Source organism: Prionailurus bengalensis, chromosome A2 (genome assembly GCF_016509475.1).
Source record: "Prionailurus bengalensis isolate Pbe53 chromosome A2, Fcat_Pben_1.1_paternal_pri, whole genome shotgun sequence".
In the NCBI taxonomy this organism is placed as follows: domain Eukaryota; kingdom Metazoa; phylum Chordata; class Mammalia; order Carnivora; family Felidae; genus Prionailurus; species Prionailurus bengalensis.
This window is the reverse complement of record NC_057348.1, coordinates 21,884,804-21,901,009: the sequence shown is the minus strand read 5'-3', so window position 1 is coordinate 21,901,009 and position 16,206 is coordinate 21,884,804. Positions and strand designations below refer to the sequence as shown.

At 52.5% G+C, this 16,206-nt stretch overlaps 2 protein-coding genes across 3 annotated transcripts in view; one reads left to right on the top strand and one right to left on the bottom strand.

Moving 5' to 3' along the window:
* The window catches only part of TKT (transketolase), a 45,027-nt gene extending 37,248 nt beyond the window's left edge, over positions 1-7,779 (top strand). For both annotated transcript variants that reach the window (XM_043587638.1, XM_043587635.1), the window contains one exon: positions 7,768-7,779. The gene's annotated coding sequence lies outside the window, so the exon portion shown is untranslated. The remainder of the gene's footprint in view (positions 1-7,767) is intronic.
* An 802-nt stretch (positions 7,780-8,581) lies between these two features.
* PRKCD (protein kinase C delta) overlaps positions 8,582-16,206 on the bottom strand; it is a 29,722-nt gene continuing 22,097 nt past the window's right edge. The window contains exons 11-19 of the mRNA XM_043587634.1: positions 15,577-15,664; positions 15,260-15,357; positions 14,916-15,089; positions 14,635-14,726; positions 13,993-14,055; positions 12,838-12,976; positions 12,486-12,674; positions 11,754-11,882; positions 8,582-9,320 (exon numbers count right to left, since the gene is read on the bottom strand). Coding sequence (XP_043443569.1) covers positions 9,162-9,320; positions 11,754-11,882; positions 12,486-12,674; positions 12,838-12,976; positions 13,993-14,055; positions 14,635-14,726; positions 14,916-15,089; positions 15,260-15,357; positions 15,577-15,664 — 1,131 coding nt within the window. The 3' untranslated portion in view covers positions 8,582-9,161. The remainder of the gene's footprint in view (positions 9,321-11,753; positions 11,883-12,485; positions 12,675-12,837; positions 12,977-13,992; positions 14,056-14,634; positions 14,727-14,915; positions 15,090-15,259; positions 15,358-15,576; positions 15,665-16,206) is intronic.

Genomic DNA, 16,206 nt, shown 5'->3' with positions numbered 1-16,206 from the left:
CACCTTTAAAACTCACGATACATTCTGAACGTAAAGATAGGCACAGAGATTAAAACAGCAGCTACAGACCCTCCATGGAGTTCTATGAGCCTCTAAAGGTTTTCCTTACATGCTTCAGATTTGTCTTAAGAGGTAAAACATTACAGATGGAAGTTGAGCCCTTCAGGTACCCTCCAGACCCCATGCATCTCCCTCACCCCCAAGAGGTGGCCAGTGTCCTGGCCCCACATTCTCACCCCTGGTCTGTGAACTTGAACTTCACACCGAACTGCAGTCTGAGCTCCACACAGTACTATTTCATCACTTTGCACTTACCCTTCCACAATGTGATCTGCCCTCAACTGTGGATTTGAGATTTTATCAGTGTCGAAGCCCTGAAGCCGGCAGCTTTCTCCCACAGAGAAAGCAGAGGAACCAGTATTCTGCCGCAGGAATCCACCTGCAGTTCTGGATCTAGTCTCCTGTTGAGGACATTCAGTTGTTTCCAACTTTGTATCTTACAAACAACGAGGCAACGAACATTCCTGCACCTGTGGCTCTCAATGTCCCCACCAAGACTTTCTCCAGCAGTGCAAACTCTGGGTCCTCCCCAAAGAGTACCAATTGCCTTCCAGGAGAAGGGGGCCAATTTACAGCCCACCCTTGCTAACAGGGACCCACTGCTTCGAACGTCAGCAATTAGCAGATGGTAGGGGTTGCAAGGACCTATTCATTCTTTAGATCTCCAGATTAGATGTCTCCTCTTCCAGAAGGCTTTTCTCAGTCCCCGCTGCTCTCCCAGGAAAAGCCAGCACACCCTCTCCGTACCCACAGTCCACCAGGCGCCTCACCCCATCCTCCTGCAATTGTCTGCTCACACACCTGCCTCCCCCAGGAGACCATGAGGCCTGTTCCTTGTTTGCACCGGTTTCCTCCCATCCTGCAGAGGCCCTGACAAACAGTCAGTGCATACTAAATGCTCACAGAATGAATCGGCTTTCTTCTGGGACTCATGACCAGAAATGTATTAGAAAAGCCACCCGTGCAGGATCTGACCTTCATAGCTACTAGAGAAACATCAGTGCAACCTGCCTATCCCCGCAGCCCAGATGCTACCAGCAGGAGATGCATTTGGGGGCCTCGGTGTGGGGGGCAGGGGGGGTTCTCCAGCTCTGCCTCTGCAACATGTTGGGAGGCTCATGAGGCTTGAGGAGAGATTTCAGCGTGGGGTGTAAGACCCACACAGGAGGGGGCAGGGGTTCTTTCTGCCGCAGCCATAACTTTCAATAGAATTTCATGACAGTGGTAATTACTGCCTTTCATATCACTTGGTTTTAATTTGGGCCAAGAGTGGGGATATTTGACATTCAATTTTTCTTTTTCGTAACTTAAATCCACATGAGACCCACTCACCGTTCATATCAGCCTTAGACCCTCATTTTCCTGCTGTTGAGCTGGCTCATGTCCAGAGCCCCTAGCGAGGGCAGCAGTGAAGGACGTTGCTGCCAGGTCTGGAATCCGCTCCCAACTCACAATCCACTGCTCTTCACTCCCGACCCAGGGAAACTACGTCCTCTCCCTTTCTGCAGGTTTCCCAGATGCTACTAGTCTGGGCTTGTACTGACAGCCTTGTTATGAGGCAAGCATGCATGAAGTAAAACATTCACGGAGTTCATAAGAACAATAGTCTCAGATTCCCTGAGTGCTTACCGGGTGCCAAGCTGCAAGAAGGCTTCCATGCAGTAGCTTCACAACCTTATAAAGAAGGTGCTGTCGGGGCGCCTGCGTGGCTCCGTCGGTTAAGCGTCCGACTTCAGCCCAGGTCATGATCTCACGGTCTGTGACTTCGAGCCCCGCGTCAGGCTCTGTGCCGACAGCTCAGAGCCTGGAGCCTGCTTTGGATTCTGTGTCTCCCTCTCTCTCTGCTCCTCCTCTGCTCATGCTCTCTCTCTGTCTCAAAAATAAATAAAAACATTTAAAAAAAGAAAAAAAAAGAAGGTGCTGTTATGAACAAGCTACAGGTGAGGAAACTGAGGCTCAGAGAGGCCGAGTAACAGCTGGGGATGGGTCAGGCAGGTGTAGACCTATATCTGGCTCCACACCTGCATCCTATGGGTTGGCCATAAGCACTGCCACCTTCTGGCACCCATTAGGCTGAGTATGAATACAAGCCCAACAAAAACAGGGGCGTTTGATATCCAGCTATTGACAAACCTGCATGAGGACTTAAAGACAATCTTTTTTTCTTTTTTAAACATACATTGTTTTCAGGGCACCTGGTTGGCTCAGTCACTTAAGTGTCCGACTCTCGACTTTGGCTCAGGTCATGACCTCATGGTTTGTGAGATCAAGCCCTGCAGAGGGCTCTGTGCTGACAGAGCAGAGCCTGCTTGGGATTCTCTCTTCCTTCCTCTGCCCCTCCCCCACTCAAAATAAATAAATAAACATTAAAGAAAAATAAAACCACTGGCACATTTAGAGGAATAGCTTTAAAAAAAAGACATTGTTTTCAAACGGGGCATTCAAGAACATTTAAGCTTAACGAGATCCATTTTTAATTCAAAGCAAGCCTTTTATGAAATGCATTATTTTTAACTTATTTGATTCAAAGTATGCTTAATTGTTTCTGAACTCATGATTTAAAACCCAGGAAGTTGCTTCAGAGGACTTGCCAATATTATTGATGGCAGGTTTCTACTGGACTGTGACCAGCCGCAGCTGCCTTTCTCTTAAACGGGCTTTGGACCTCTGCCACCCACCAGATGGTGGACATCACCTTCTGAGGTCACTGGGTTCTGGTCACCTGCCACTGCTAAGGCCACCCGGCAGGACTGGCAGCCTCCCCTGCTTGTCCCTACTTACCCTTGACCCTCCCCATCCCAGAGCAGGGGCAGGGGACAGAGAAGGAGGGGCAGGACAGTGCTGGGGGTATAGCAAGTGCTCAGTGGATGCTTCATGCTCACTCGTGTTCATTCATCAGCGTTTCCTGACTGCCCACTGTGTGCCAGGCTCGGTGTGAGCCTGCAGTGGACAGAAAGGAGGAGGCACGCTGCTGCCCTACGGGAAGGGGAAGGCTGGGGACACAAATGGCTGTTCCCCCTGAGGGTCTGCCTTTGTCCCATCTTCTGCCTCCCTGTGTGACCCAGCCCAGCCCCTTTCCTTTTTTTTTTTTTTTTGTTTTGTTTTTGAAATGTTTATTTTTGAGAGGCAGTGTGAGCAGGGGAGGGGCAGAGAGAGGGGGACAGAGGTTCTGCACTGGGCTCCACGCTGACGGTAGCGAGCCCCATGCAGGGCTCAAACTCACGAATGGCAAGATCATGACCTGAGCCAAAGTCAGTAGCTCAATGGACGAGCCACCCAGGTGCCCCACCCCTTTCCTTCTTTAAGCTCAGTTTTCCATCGTGAATCCACAGAGATCCCCACTGAAGATTCACCCTCTCTGAGGGTCCTTTCAGCTCTATGGCAGCTTGCCCATGCCCCATCCTACCTGCCCTCCATTGTCTCTGCCTGTCACCAGGCCCAACTTCCCTCTTCCTGGAGCCTTTGGGGACCAGGGCAAGGGACTCACGTGCTCTCTCTAATAGCTCCTGAGCAAGCCCTGGAGACTGTGGGAGATTTCTTGTCTCTGCAGAAAACATCACAACACAGCCCCCAGCCCAGAGCCCCAGGGCAAGTTGTCCTTGACCTCTCAGAGCCTCAGTTTGCTGATTTATAAAATGGGAAGACTACCAGTTTTCTCCTCATGGGACTGTTGTGAGGATTAATTGTCTTCGATGCTGTAGGGAAGGCATCAAGCACAGTGCTAGACTCAGGGTGTCCCCTTCACGAGCTCTTAAAACACACACACACAGCAGGCCCTGTTGAGTGACAGCTCCAAAGGCTGCCTGTTGAGCTCCTGGCACAGAGCAGGCACCCATTCTGTGTCAGAATGCATGAATTCGGTAACAGAGCCCCAAACTGCCATGCCACCCACAGAAATCGTCCCTCCACCAATACAGGTGAAATCAGCAGAAAGCTAAACTCCCATCTCAGAAGAATAAAAAGGAAAATATCTTCCCCCAGAAGACTTGGAGCTTTGTATGGTGCTTAATGTGGGCTGAACAGTAAATGGCAGGGCTTTCAGAGTATGTATTTCTCAGCAGGGAAAGAGAATAAATTGGGGGTCTTCTAAGGTCGCTGAAAAAGCCTGATTTGGGGACTGGTGTTAAAGTTTCAAAGGTTTATTTTTTTTAATGTTTTTATTTATTTTTGAGACACAGAGAGACAGAGCATGAGCAGGGGAGCGGCAGAGAGAGAGGGAGACACAGAATCTGAAACAGGCTCCAAGCTCTGAGCTGTCAGCACAGAGCCCGACGCAGGGCTTGAACTCATGGAGTGTGAGATCATGACCTGAGCTGAAGTCGGACGCTTAACCGACTGAGCCACCCAGGCGCCCCAAAGTTTCAAAGGTTTAAATCACTGAGACTACAGAGGGTTGTATTCAATCACATGAAAGACCCAGGGAGTGCCCCAAACCTCACAGGTCTGGCCTCACCTGAGCCGTACTGACTTGGGCCTAGAATCCACCTTTGAGGGTCTTCCTTTGCCCCCCTTCCCCTTCTCTGCTACCAGGTTCCATTTTCCAGTTGCGCGCATCTCCCCTTCGCCAGAACCAAGGAGATAAGAAGGTGCCTGGGAAGGTAGTCAGGACTCAGAGGAACCAACAGGAGCTTTTCCAGCCTCTAACCACCCACAGGGTAGTCTGAGGTCACCTGCTGGGCACAGTCAGGCCGCAAGAGGGAGCCAGAGGTCCCACCCAGCTTAGAGGGGCCAAAGAGAAGGCAGGTGCCGGTGGGCTCCAGAGTACAAACCCCCAGCCTGCTGGAATGAGGCCAAGAGCATCCGTGGGAGGTCCTGGACTCACTAGCCCCTCCCACCTTGGCAAATTCGACACACCTCGTTTCCTGCTATTAAAACTTGAGGAGAACAGGGAGCTCCCAGCTCATATCAGCTATGCACACTGTAATAAGGAATAAATTAAGGAAATGTGACTGTAATGTTGGGATGAATGCCAGACAATGGGTTAGAGATATGGACTAGCCCCAGGATCCTCTTACAGGTCAGGACAGATGTCTAGATGTATAACCTTCGCATCCCTGAGTCTCTTAAAAATGGTCCTCCAGCATCTCCTTGCTGGAATATTTCCCCAGGGACTACTGACACGATGGGGATTAAGAACTCAACACAGTATCTGGCACAAAGCAGGTCCTCCCTGGCCTGAGCCTGCAGCAAAACCGGCCACCAGAGGGCGCTGTAGCACAGCCAGCTTCAGGCTTTCTGGCCACGGAGCTCCTGGACTCAGGGTCCCAGCGGTAAAGGCTGGTGACTTCACCTTCCAGGGTGTGGCCTGTTCAGAGCAGCGTTTCCTTTTTATTATTTTTTTTTAATGTTTACTTATTTTTTGAGAGAGAGAGAGAGCCGGAGAGGGCAGAGAGGGGGGGTGGGGAAACAGATGATCCAAAGTGGGCTCTGAGCAGAGAGACTGATGCAGGCCTGAACTCAAGAGCCGTGAGATCATGACCTGAGCCGAAGTCAGACTCTTAAACCAACTGAGCCACCCAGGTGCTCCAGAGCCGCATTTCCTGACTTCCCTTGAATGACTGGGCAAAATGCAGATTCATGGCTCCCACCTAACTGGCTCCCAATCCTGATGCAGGTTGGACCCTCCAGGGAGCTTTAAAAATGCTGATGCCTGGTCCTTCTCCAGAGATCACCATTTTTTATTAGACACAGGCACCCTGAGCATGGGGTTCCAACGTGCTGTCAGCGCTGAGACCTGCTGCTTAGAACTTGGCATAGTGGCCATGTCTCATCAGTACGTGCTGCACGCTGAATTTGAGAGCCTTAAAGGGACTTTGGTCTGGGCAGTCCATTCATTCATTCATCCCTCTCTGTAGCCCCGCCCTGTGCTCCCAGAACCTATGGGTGCCTTCATAAACTGGCACATAGAACTACTGGGTGGAGTCACTCTGAATCTTTCTAACTTGCTCATTTTGGTCTCCTGGCCTTGCACCACTTTTTATGTTAGGAAAGTATTCAACCAGCTCCCCAACTGCTGGGCTTTCTGCTTCCTTCCCAATTAATCCATGCGATGGCAGGCATCCTGGGCCAGCCTCCTGGGGCCTGTGGGTGAGGTTCCTCTGAGCAGCTCTGCCTGAGAAGGGGGATGGCTGGGACATGGGGCGGGGGCGTCTGAGGTTTTAATCGAAACTGCCAAGTTGCCCCCCACTGTCCAGTCAGAGGCCCAGGAATTCAAACTGCACGTGCAGCTGGTAGGTCCTCTGTCCTGATTGAGGGAATGGAATCACATGACTGCTGTTGACTAAGCCTATTTTTGTGTCCTGAGTCCGTGGGGAGCTCTTAGAGACCTCCTCCTCACCCACAAGCAGCAGCATAGTTATCCCCACTTCACAGAAAAGGAGGTTGAAGCTCCAGGAGGTTGTCACTCCCTGAGGTCACCAACTAGGGACAAGCAGGAGTCGAACCCGGGGCCATCTGACAGCAGAGCCCATGTTCCTGCCCCCCAGGCCCTCCTGCATCTGTTACCATGCCTGCCCAGCACTGAGTTTGAGGCCTGGCACACATTTCGGGCAGGGCACAGCACTCCATCTGACCCCTGCAGGGGGTGAGGGGGGCTGAGCTCACTGCTCCGTTTGCACACCTACTTGGTAGGTGGAGGGGAACAGCCTGCCTGCTTCTGGACCCCCAGGTTTCAGTGTAAATGTGGTTCTGGGCCCAGCCACAAGAGGCATTTCCTGAGGCTGCCAGGTCAGGCCTGGCACCTACCCAGCTCTGACAACAGGCCTGGAGCCACACAGCCTCCCAGGGAGTTTGGCAGCACCCTGGCCATTGCTTCCCCTTCCCAGGCTGCTTGAGGTGGGCTCCACAGGCCCAGCCCCTGCCCTTTCCTGGGCTCTTGTACCCCGTGAGGTACAAGCATCAGTCCTTAAGGGGCTCCCTAAAGCCAAGAGCTCCTCAAAGCAGCAAGATTGTCCCATTTTACAGATGAGGGAACTGAAGCTCAATGAAAAACCTCGTGGATGGCAGAGTGAAACTCAAACTCCAGGCTCCTGACTCTCAGCACCACATTCTTCCCATCACCCTCTGCTGCCTCTGACTGATAAACCACTCATCCCCACTCCACACAGGAGGAAGCTGGGGCTCTCGGTGCAAGGCTCTGCCTTGGAGCTGCAGAACAATGGAGAGAGGCTTGGAGTTCAAACACCAACTGTACTTTCGTTCTAAACTCACTCTGCACAGCCCCATGGAGTCTCTCGGGGCCTTGTGTGTATTGCAGCTGGGGGTCGGGATCCCCCAGCACAGCCCATGCCACGCTGTCTCTTCCACCTGACCGTGAGTCCCACTTCGGGGGTTTTCACTGCTGTTCAGCAGAGGGGGCATTCAACGACTGCTTTCCAGAAAGTACGGCTGGTGGATGGAGAGGGGAGGGGGCCTTTAGTCTTTCTGGGGAGAGTTTGCTGCCCCCATCCCCACAGCCCCCTCCCCTGGCCAGCACCAGCCCCACCTCATCCCACCTCTCTCCAGCCTTGGAAACTTGTACCTCAGCCCAGAAAAATGAACTTGCTGGAAGTCAGCTGCCCGGCTGTCAGGGCCAACCAATCAGGCACTGGGGCATTTTGCCCACCTCCAGGGATGAAGGGCCAGGGGCTGGACCAGGGGGGCTGGAGGGCAGGCCCTGCCTCAGGCCTGTGGCCCAGAGTGGGGGGGTGGCAGAGAAGGGGGGAGGAGTAGGGAAAGAGGCTGAGAGGAAGAAATGGGAAGCCAGAGGGAGGGAAACACCGAGGTGGCGGTAAGGGAGAGCTGCCCATGCTCAGGGGTCACTGGTCGCCACCTTTGTCTCTCGGAGCCAGTGTCCTCACTACACCGCAGGCACACTGGAGCATGGTGCTCAACCCCGATGCAGCTGCTCAGCATGTTCTCATCCTTCTTCTCCCATCCTGCTCCCCTCCCCTTCCCCAGGCAGGCAAGGACTCTTGAGAAGTAGATTCTAGAACTCTAACACAGACTTCTCTGTGGCAGGGACAGGGAAAAATAGCGATGAGATACAGAGTTCCATCTAGTTATCACCTCGCCTTGTCCCCATTTTACAGTTGAGGAAGCTGAGCCTGAAGATGATTAAGTGATAGGCCCATGTCTTTTGGCTACGCTGGGATTTGAATCTAGATGGGCCTGAAGCCTCAGCCCTATTTCCTTCCTCTTCTCTGTCCTCCCCAGTCCGGGCCAGCCTCCAAGCCTTTGCTCATGTCTCTCTGCTCTTCCAGACTGGCCCTCGCTCTCCTAACACAGCCTGTGGTGGGTCCTACCTCCTCCCATCGCCCCACAGACACATTCAGGACTCCCTTCAGCCACCCAGAAAAAAGGTTTCTGCTTTAGGCCCAGGGCCTTAGAGGCACAGGAAACCCATAAATACAAACACATTTGCATGAAAACCTAGGCGTCTCTGTCTGCAGCTAACAGCTCAGTTAGCTTCCGGGATAGAGCTTCCAGAAGTGGGAGCAGCGGCCACCAGCGTTCCTGGGACAAATGTGTCCCGACAGCCAGGTCAGTACCATTTGGTGTTTATTCAGACACACAGATAAAAGAACCTGGTGGTTCAAACAGCTTGTGCTCTTTTTTGTTTTTTGTGGTCACATATATGTATCTGTGTATATATGTGTATATATATACATATATATTTTAAAAAATCAATAGATCACCAGTCCCTCATATGTTTCTTCTATACTGAGCAATATATACAGCCTATTATATATATATATGTGTGTGTGTGTGTGTGTGTGTGTGTGTGTATAATATATTTTTTCAATAGATAACTACATTCAAGTAATGAAACACAGGATTTACAATTTCCCTCTGATGGCAGAGGAAAAGCAAATTCACACATAGTTCACAGAAGTACCATAAGAGCCCAGCCAGACAGGAGCTGAGGCCCCTCCTGGAGGTAAGGGGGTGGCAGCAGCAGAAATCAGACAATCACACTGTTGCTCATTGTTGGGGGTGGGGGGGCGGGCAGGTACCGATGAAGGGGGACGCCCAGTCTGCTCTGCCTCGGGCTGGATGGGCAGGCCGTGCTGGCTGACGCAGGCTCCTCAGCTGGGGAGGGTTGGGGGGCATGTCTGGAAGTCTCACTTTTCCAGGAGTCTCTCAAATTTGGGGTTCACGAAGGAGAAGCCAGCAAATGCAGTTTGGTCCATGGAGTCGATGAGGTTCTTGTCGGTGTAGGAGAGGCGTGCCTTCTCGTTCAGGAACTCCTGGTCAAAGTTGCTGTAGTCTCCAGGGGACTTCTGTGGGCAGAATGCAGGGGCAAGTGAGTGGGACCCAAGGGGTGGCCGTCCAAAGGTTCCTGAGTTCCCAAGACTGCATCCCAAACACCTCAGAATCCCCATAGTGCTGGGCCAGACCAGAGCTGGCCTTTTTTTTTTTTTTTTAATGTTTATTTTACTTTTTTTTTTTAATGTTTATTTATTTTTGAGAGAGACAGATCATGAGCAGGGGAGGGGCAGAGAGACAGGGAGACACAGAATCCAAAGCAGGCTCCAGGCTCTGAGCTGTCAGCACAGAGCCCAATGCAGGGCTCAAACTTGTGAACTGTGAGATCATGACCTAAGCTGAAGTCAGATGCTTAACTGACTAAGTCACCCAGATGCCCTGAGCCAGCCTTATTAAGAACAGAAAAGGGAGTCTCTCCCAAGAGCCTGAGAGGATCCCAGCTGGATAGTGGGTGCTATCTCACCAGGGGGGATAAAGGAAGCCATCAAGGAACTCTGGGCCTGGATAAGGAGAGGTGGGCATCATCCTGAACAGGGTTCTAGCAAACCACAGTCTGTGAGCGAACCCCACCCACCAAAAGCTTTAAGAATGGCTTCAAAAAAAAAAAAAAGAATGGCTTTCACATTTTTAATGTTTAGGGGGAAAAAATCAAAAGGAGATTAGTATTTCATGATATGTAAAATTTAAATGAAATCCAAATTTCAGTGCCTATAAATAAAGTTTTATTAGTATAAGACTATACACATTCGTTGATAAATCTTCTATGGCTGCTTTGAGACTGGCCTGCAAAGCCTGAAATATTTAGCACCAGCCTGTTCCAGGAAAAGTTTGCCAAGTCTGCTTCTGGGGATACAATGGAATGATACTAGATCTCAGGCTGGTGGCCTTCAGGCCAAACTGAGCAGGTAGGTGCAATCATTTTGACTGGTACTGGGTTTTAATGGGATTTGAGTCAATTATTTTATTTTTTATTTTTTAAAAGAATTATATATATATATATATATATATATATATATATAATGTTTATTTGTTTTTCAGAGAGAGAGAGAGACAGAGCATGAGCGGAAGAGGAGCAAACACAAAATCCAAAGCAGACTCCAGGCTCCGAGCTGTCATCACAGAGCCCGATGCAGGGCTCAAACCCACGAACTGCGAGATCGTGGCCTGAACTAAAGTTGGACGCTTAACAGACTGAGCCACCCAGGCGCCCCTAGCTAATTATTTTAAAATTGGACAATTTGACATAAAAACCCAGATTTCTGGCTTCTTTTGAAAACTGGCAGAGCAAACAGCCTTGGCCCCATTTCCCGGGAGGTCCACTCTTGGTACTGAAGCCCCTCGGACAGCTCGCCAGAGGCCCCATCATTTCCCACTGACGGCCCTGCTGACCTACACACCTGCCCTGTGTTTTCTAGTGCAGAGAAATAAATCGGCCCCTCTTTCTAGCAAAAGCGAGCGACTGAAAGCAGGCTGTGTGGCCTTCCTACAGCTGGCCTGGCCTGGTGATACGGTGCCCAGCCCAGGGGCCCCCGAGTTTGAGACCCCTGGAGCAAGGGCGATGCTCTCTGGTGACAAAACACAAATGTGGGGCACATTACACATGCTGCCTGCCTGGGGGCAGTGTGTCCTGACAGAGACAAAGGGAGCGAGAGGGAAGAGCTATGGTCAGAGAAGGGCTACAGAGTCTAACTTCTTACCTAAGAATTCTGGCCCCAACCTGCCTCTGCTCTCCTGCTGGCTCCTAGGTGGCCTCTGTAGATTCTGGGCCTTTGTGTGAACATTCCTCCTCTGTCTGGAATGCCTCGAAGCTGCCCTCTGCCTGGCCTAGTCTCCCCACCCTGCCCATACCCCACTTCTTCTCAGACCCACTCTGTTCTCTACATCTGGGCTCCTGCTGACAGACCCTCCCACCCCCGCCCAGTGACAACTGGCCATGTGTGGCCTTGTGGCAGCTCTCGTACTGTCGTTTCCTATCACAAATGATCATCAGTGTGCAAGTGATGATCTCCCCCAGGGGCTGGAGTTTCTCTGGCTCTGGGCCTGGGAGTGCAGCTCAACACGGTACCCATCAGGCACTCAACAGGCAGCCAGCAGGCTCCCAGCATTTCCAGTATTTCTTGGAAGACAGATGGGAGGGAGGGAGCAAGGTCTTAACTCTGATTCCCAAAGCCTAGTCGCCTGCATACAGGGGGCCCTAAAGAATGTCTGGATCTGCAGTTCCCACTGTTCTTGACTGACTGAGTGAGGGAGAGAGAGGGTGAGAACACAAGGGTAGAGGCTGTGACCGAATGTGCAGGTGAGGCCGGGAAAGCAGGTTTGCTGGCAGAATGGACAGGAGGAAGGCATGTAAATGAAGCAAGAGAGAAGCAGAGCAAAGGAGATGCCCAACAGGAAGGCAGCGGAGGGCAGCATCTAGTAGGGGCCCCCATGGGAGTGGGATCACGTACCACTTTGGGCTTGAAGGGCGGTTCCACGGCTCGTTTCTCCAGAAGAGTCCAGTTGATGGTCTTGAAGAAGGGGTGGATTTTGATGTTCCCTGTCACTCCCAGCCTCTTGGTTGTATCCCTTTCAAGCAGCTGCAACCCAGTAGGGGCCCTGGTTAGCACCTGAGGGCTGCAGGGAGGCCAGAGCCTCCACAAACCCCCCGAGCAGGCCCAGGCGTGCCCAGGCGGGTCTAGTCCAACCCAGCAGCACAACCCAGGGCCCCTGGAGCCAAGAGGGTCCTCTCTGACCCCGCTGCACTGCTGGGCCCCTCAGAGATGACAGTCCATGGAGTAGGGCTGCCAGGACTTCCTGCTGGTGGGACCGTGCTTAAAAGCAGTAGAGTTCATTGGGTGTTTATTGTCTGCCTGGCATAGACCTGAGCACCACTCATTTATGGTTTTTTTCCCAAAAACTCTGTGAGGCAGTTTCCCCTGTAGCCTCCATTTTGCAGACAAGGAGACAGACTCAGTTGAGCTTCAGCTTATGACCCTGAGCTCATAATCACCATACCAGGCTGACTCGGCGCAGTGGACTCAGGAGCTCCCGGGAACACGGAGAGCGAGCGATACCCCCCGGTGTGTTAGGACCAGAGCATCAGTGAGGCTACCATTCCAGAGATGAGGGGCTTCTGGCCATCCCACGATCTGAATGTGTACTGACCCCTGCCCCAGCCAGCCCAGCCCGGGGCCTCCCACCTTCTCCAGAATATCCTTGGACTCCTTGGTAATCCAGCGGGGATAATGTGGTGTGTCCACACGGATGGACTCAAACAGTTCGTCCTCATCGTCACCATGGAAGGGGGACTGACCAATGAGCATCTCATAGAGAAGGACTCCAAAGGACCACCAATCCACGGAGAATGAGTACTTAAGGCCCTGCAGGATCTGGGACAGGAGAAGGGGTGCAGGAGCTGAGAGGTGCTGCAGGGCATGAGCAGCACCCACCAGGCCTCTTCACCCTCCTAGCTGTGGCTCAGACATCACAGTCCCCACCCCCACTGAGACAAGGTATCTCACTGGGCTGGTGGCTGGGACGGTGCCCACTCACTTCGGGGGCGATATAGTCAGGGGTGCCACAGAAGGTGCTGGCCTGTTTCTCCCCGAAGATGTTCTCCTTGCACATCCCAAAGTCGGCGATCTTGATGTGGCCATCCTGGTCCAGCATCACGTTGTCCAGCTTGAGGTCCCTGAGAGGATGGTGTGGGAAAGGGAGTCATCAGGGACCAATCCCCCCTCCTCTCCCCTCAGCCCCCATGGCCCCATTTCCAACCCTGTAAGCTTAGGAATCTTCCCAAAGGGACAAGGGAATAACAAAGAGGCAAGGATGCAGAAGGAGAAAGACGTGCTAAAAACGGGTGTTCCCTGCAAAACACCTGCTGGTGTGCTACATGCTGGATATACACCATCCTACTTCCTAAAGCCTGAATCGAGGCTCAGAGCAGTGATGTCACTTGCCCAGGGTCACCTAGCTGGTCAGCAGTGGAGGCGGCCCCGAGCTCAGTTTGGTCTGACTCCATGAGGGCAGGGACCACATCTGCTCTACACAGTCTGTGGTTGGAGGAGGTAATTTATGCACACGGTAACAAGTACCAGAGAAGGGCAAACAGCACAAAGTCCATTTTCCCTAACCTCGATACCCAGAGCGATCCCAGGCACGGACAAGCACATCACCATGTGCCGCTCGCCCCCACCTTCTAAATCCTGAATCCTAATATTCAAGGCACACTGTCCCACGGATTAGTAACCCACCTGGCAACGTAGCTTAGCCCCGTCCCACATCAGTGCACAGTCAGCCTTTCTGATGGGTCCTTACTAATCCACTGCAGGACGGGACTGTCATTTATTGGGTGAGAATTGATGGAACCAGTCCCTACTGATGGAAGCTTAGACTGCTCAGATGGGGCCTCGGAGCAAGATCGATTGCTCCAAGGAAGGGAGACACTACCAGGCAGTGCATACTCCCACCAGTGGAACCAAGTATGGGCAATGAGTCCCCAGTGCCTGGAGCTGGGCCAGCCTCAGCAGAGGGGCCACAGGAATCCCAGCAATGGAGTAGGAGGTTTAGGCAAACACCCAACTAACAACGGACTCTAAGCAGAGATAGGGTCATGGCTGGGCTGGGCCTCACTCAGAGCATTGTGGGGGATATGATGGGTTGGAGCTTTCCCTCCTGAAAGGCTCCCAACCACTTCCCTCCTCATACCTGTAAATGATCCCTTTGTTGTGTAGAAACTGTAGTCCACAGACAATCTCGGCTGCATAAAACCTGGATGACAGAGAGAGACGAAGTGTTCTGGGATTTCCATGACCAACTCCTGCTTCTTCCTGGGCCCTCACCCCTATCCCCAGGGTCAGGAAATGCTGCAAAAAATCCCATGGGCCACCTGGGTCTGATTAAGCACATCTTGTATCGGGCAAGAGGGGGAGGGGGCCTGGCAACCAAAAAGAAAATTATTAAGGAAAAGCTCCAAATGAGACAGTTCTGTCATGAGTGTATACATTTATACAGACATACACACATACACACACACACACCAGAGTTTGGGAAGGGGTACATACTAGTCTGGGGGCCACACACCAGGGTCCTGTGTTGTACAGCATTACCATCTACAAGGCTGCCCAGGCTGAGGCTCAAGGAGCAGGGGACAGGACCCCAGTACGCCTGTGCTGTGCTGTCAGCCAGAGCTCACTCACCACCCGTGGCTTCCCATATGGTGGGGACAGCCCCAGGCACCCCAAATCTCTCCAAGCCCAGCTCTAGCCCAGGCTGGCTTCTCCAGGGACAGGGAAGAAGGAAAAGAGGGCAGACCAGCAGGGCTCCTCCCCCCACAGGTCCCTCACATACGTAGCACGGTAGAGCTCGAAGCGGCCTTTGTCCTGGATGTGGTACATCAGGTCCCCCCCGTTGAGGAACTCCATCACGAAGAACAAGTGGTCCTGGGGTGGAAAGAGCGGTGAGCAGAGGCACAGAAAAGGGCTGAAGCAACTCTACTGAGGGCTACCAAGGGCGGAAGGAAGTAGGGGACAACTCTGCCCTGGAGGACACAAGCAGGGGAGACATGGCCCCGCTGGGAGGCCAAGGGGGGCTGTGGCTCCAGACACAATGACAGTGGAAGGGCTGGGTACCTTGGTCTGAAATGTACAGAAGAGGTGGGTGAGAAAGGGATTCTCCCAGGCGAGTGCCAGCACCCGCTTCTCCACCATGGTGCACTCCACATCATCATCGATCAGAACCACGTCCTTCTTGAGGGCCTTGACCGCAAAGAACTCCTTCCTGCCCTTCAGCTCTGCAAGCAGCACCTGATGGGTGGGCAGGATGACGAGCGGGGGAAGGCCAGGCCAAAAGCTAGGACACCACAACCGCACCCCATCAGGAAGAAGCCAGGTAGGGTGGGATGCAGGTGCCCCTGGGCTCCTGGGTTCCTGGGTCCAGGTCCATTGAGTTGCCCCAGGGCCAAACAGCCCCTTACCTTCCCAAAGCTGCCTTTGCCCAGGACCTTGTGGAAGGTGAAGTTCTCAATGTTGCACCTGGTGCTGCCCTCCCAGATCTTGCCGTAGGTCCCATTGTCTGCCCAAGAGATGGCACTTTAGACTCAGGTGTCTGTCTGCTGAGTCCCCTCCCCTGGGGCCAAGAGGTGGGGTGGAGTAAGGGGCCTCAAAGAGGAAGGGACTCCCTCTCCAGGGGTGGTGTCTCCCTTCAGGTCTCAACAGTAGAGGGAGGTTGGGTCCCATCTTGGGTCCTAGTGGGGAGTGGGAACTTTCTGGGGGTAAATGGGCCCAGCTTCACCTGGGACAATTTCTCCAGAGATTTCTGGCTTCTTCTCAAAATTCTGGTAGATCCCAACAGGCTCTGTTTCTGACTTCCGGAAGGGTCTCTGGAGGAGAGGGTAGAGGTTAGGGAGACATCCAGTCAGTCATACCAGGATCAGAACTCTCAGCCAAGAAGGAGGACCCCAACCATCCATGACTCCACTCTCAAAACCAATGGGGGACAGCAGGGGCAAAGCCCAGGACTCCAGGGAGCGCACGCGCGCACACGCGCACGCACACACACACACACACACACACACACACACACACACACACCCTGTAGCACAGGGATACCTTGATGGCCTGGAAGGCACTGAATAGAAAGAAAATTTTGTACATTGAACCCTCCCACCACTTACTCAATGGATTATTTGTGTTGCCTTCACTGGTAATTGATTCTAGAATTTTACCTTAAAGTGTTATGGCATTTCTCAAGCTCCACCCACACCCAAACACACAACATACACAACACATAAAACATACACACAATAAGGGCTCTTAGTTCCAAGCATTCCAACCTTGTGGTCCTCCGGGCTCACCAAGTACACAACCACTTGAATAATTTCTTATATGAGAACAAGCCCACCACCTTCTGCTAATTCTTGGA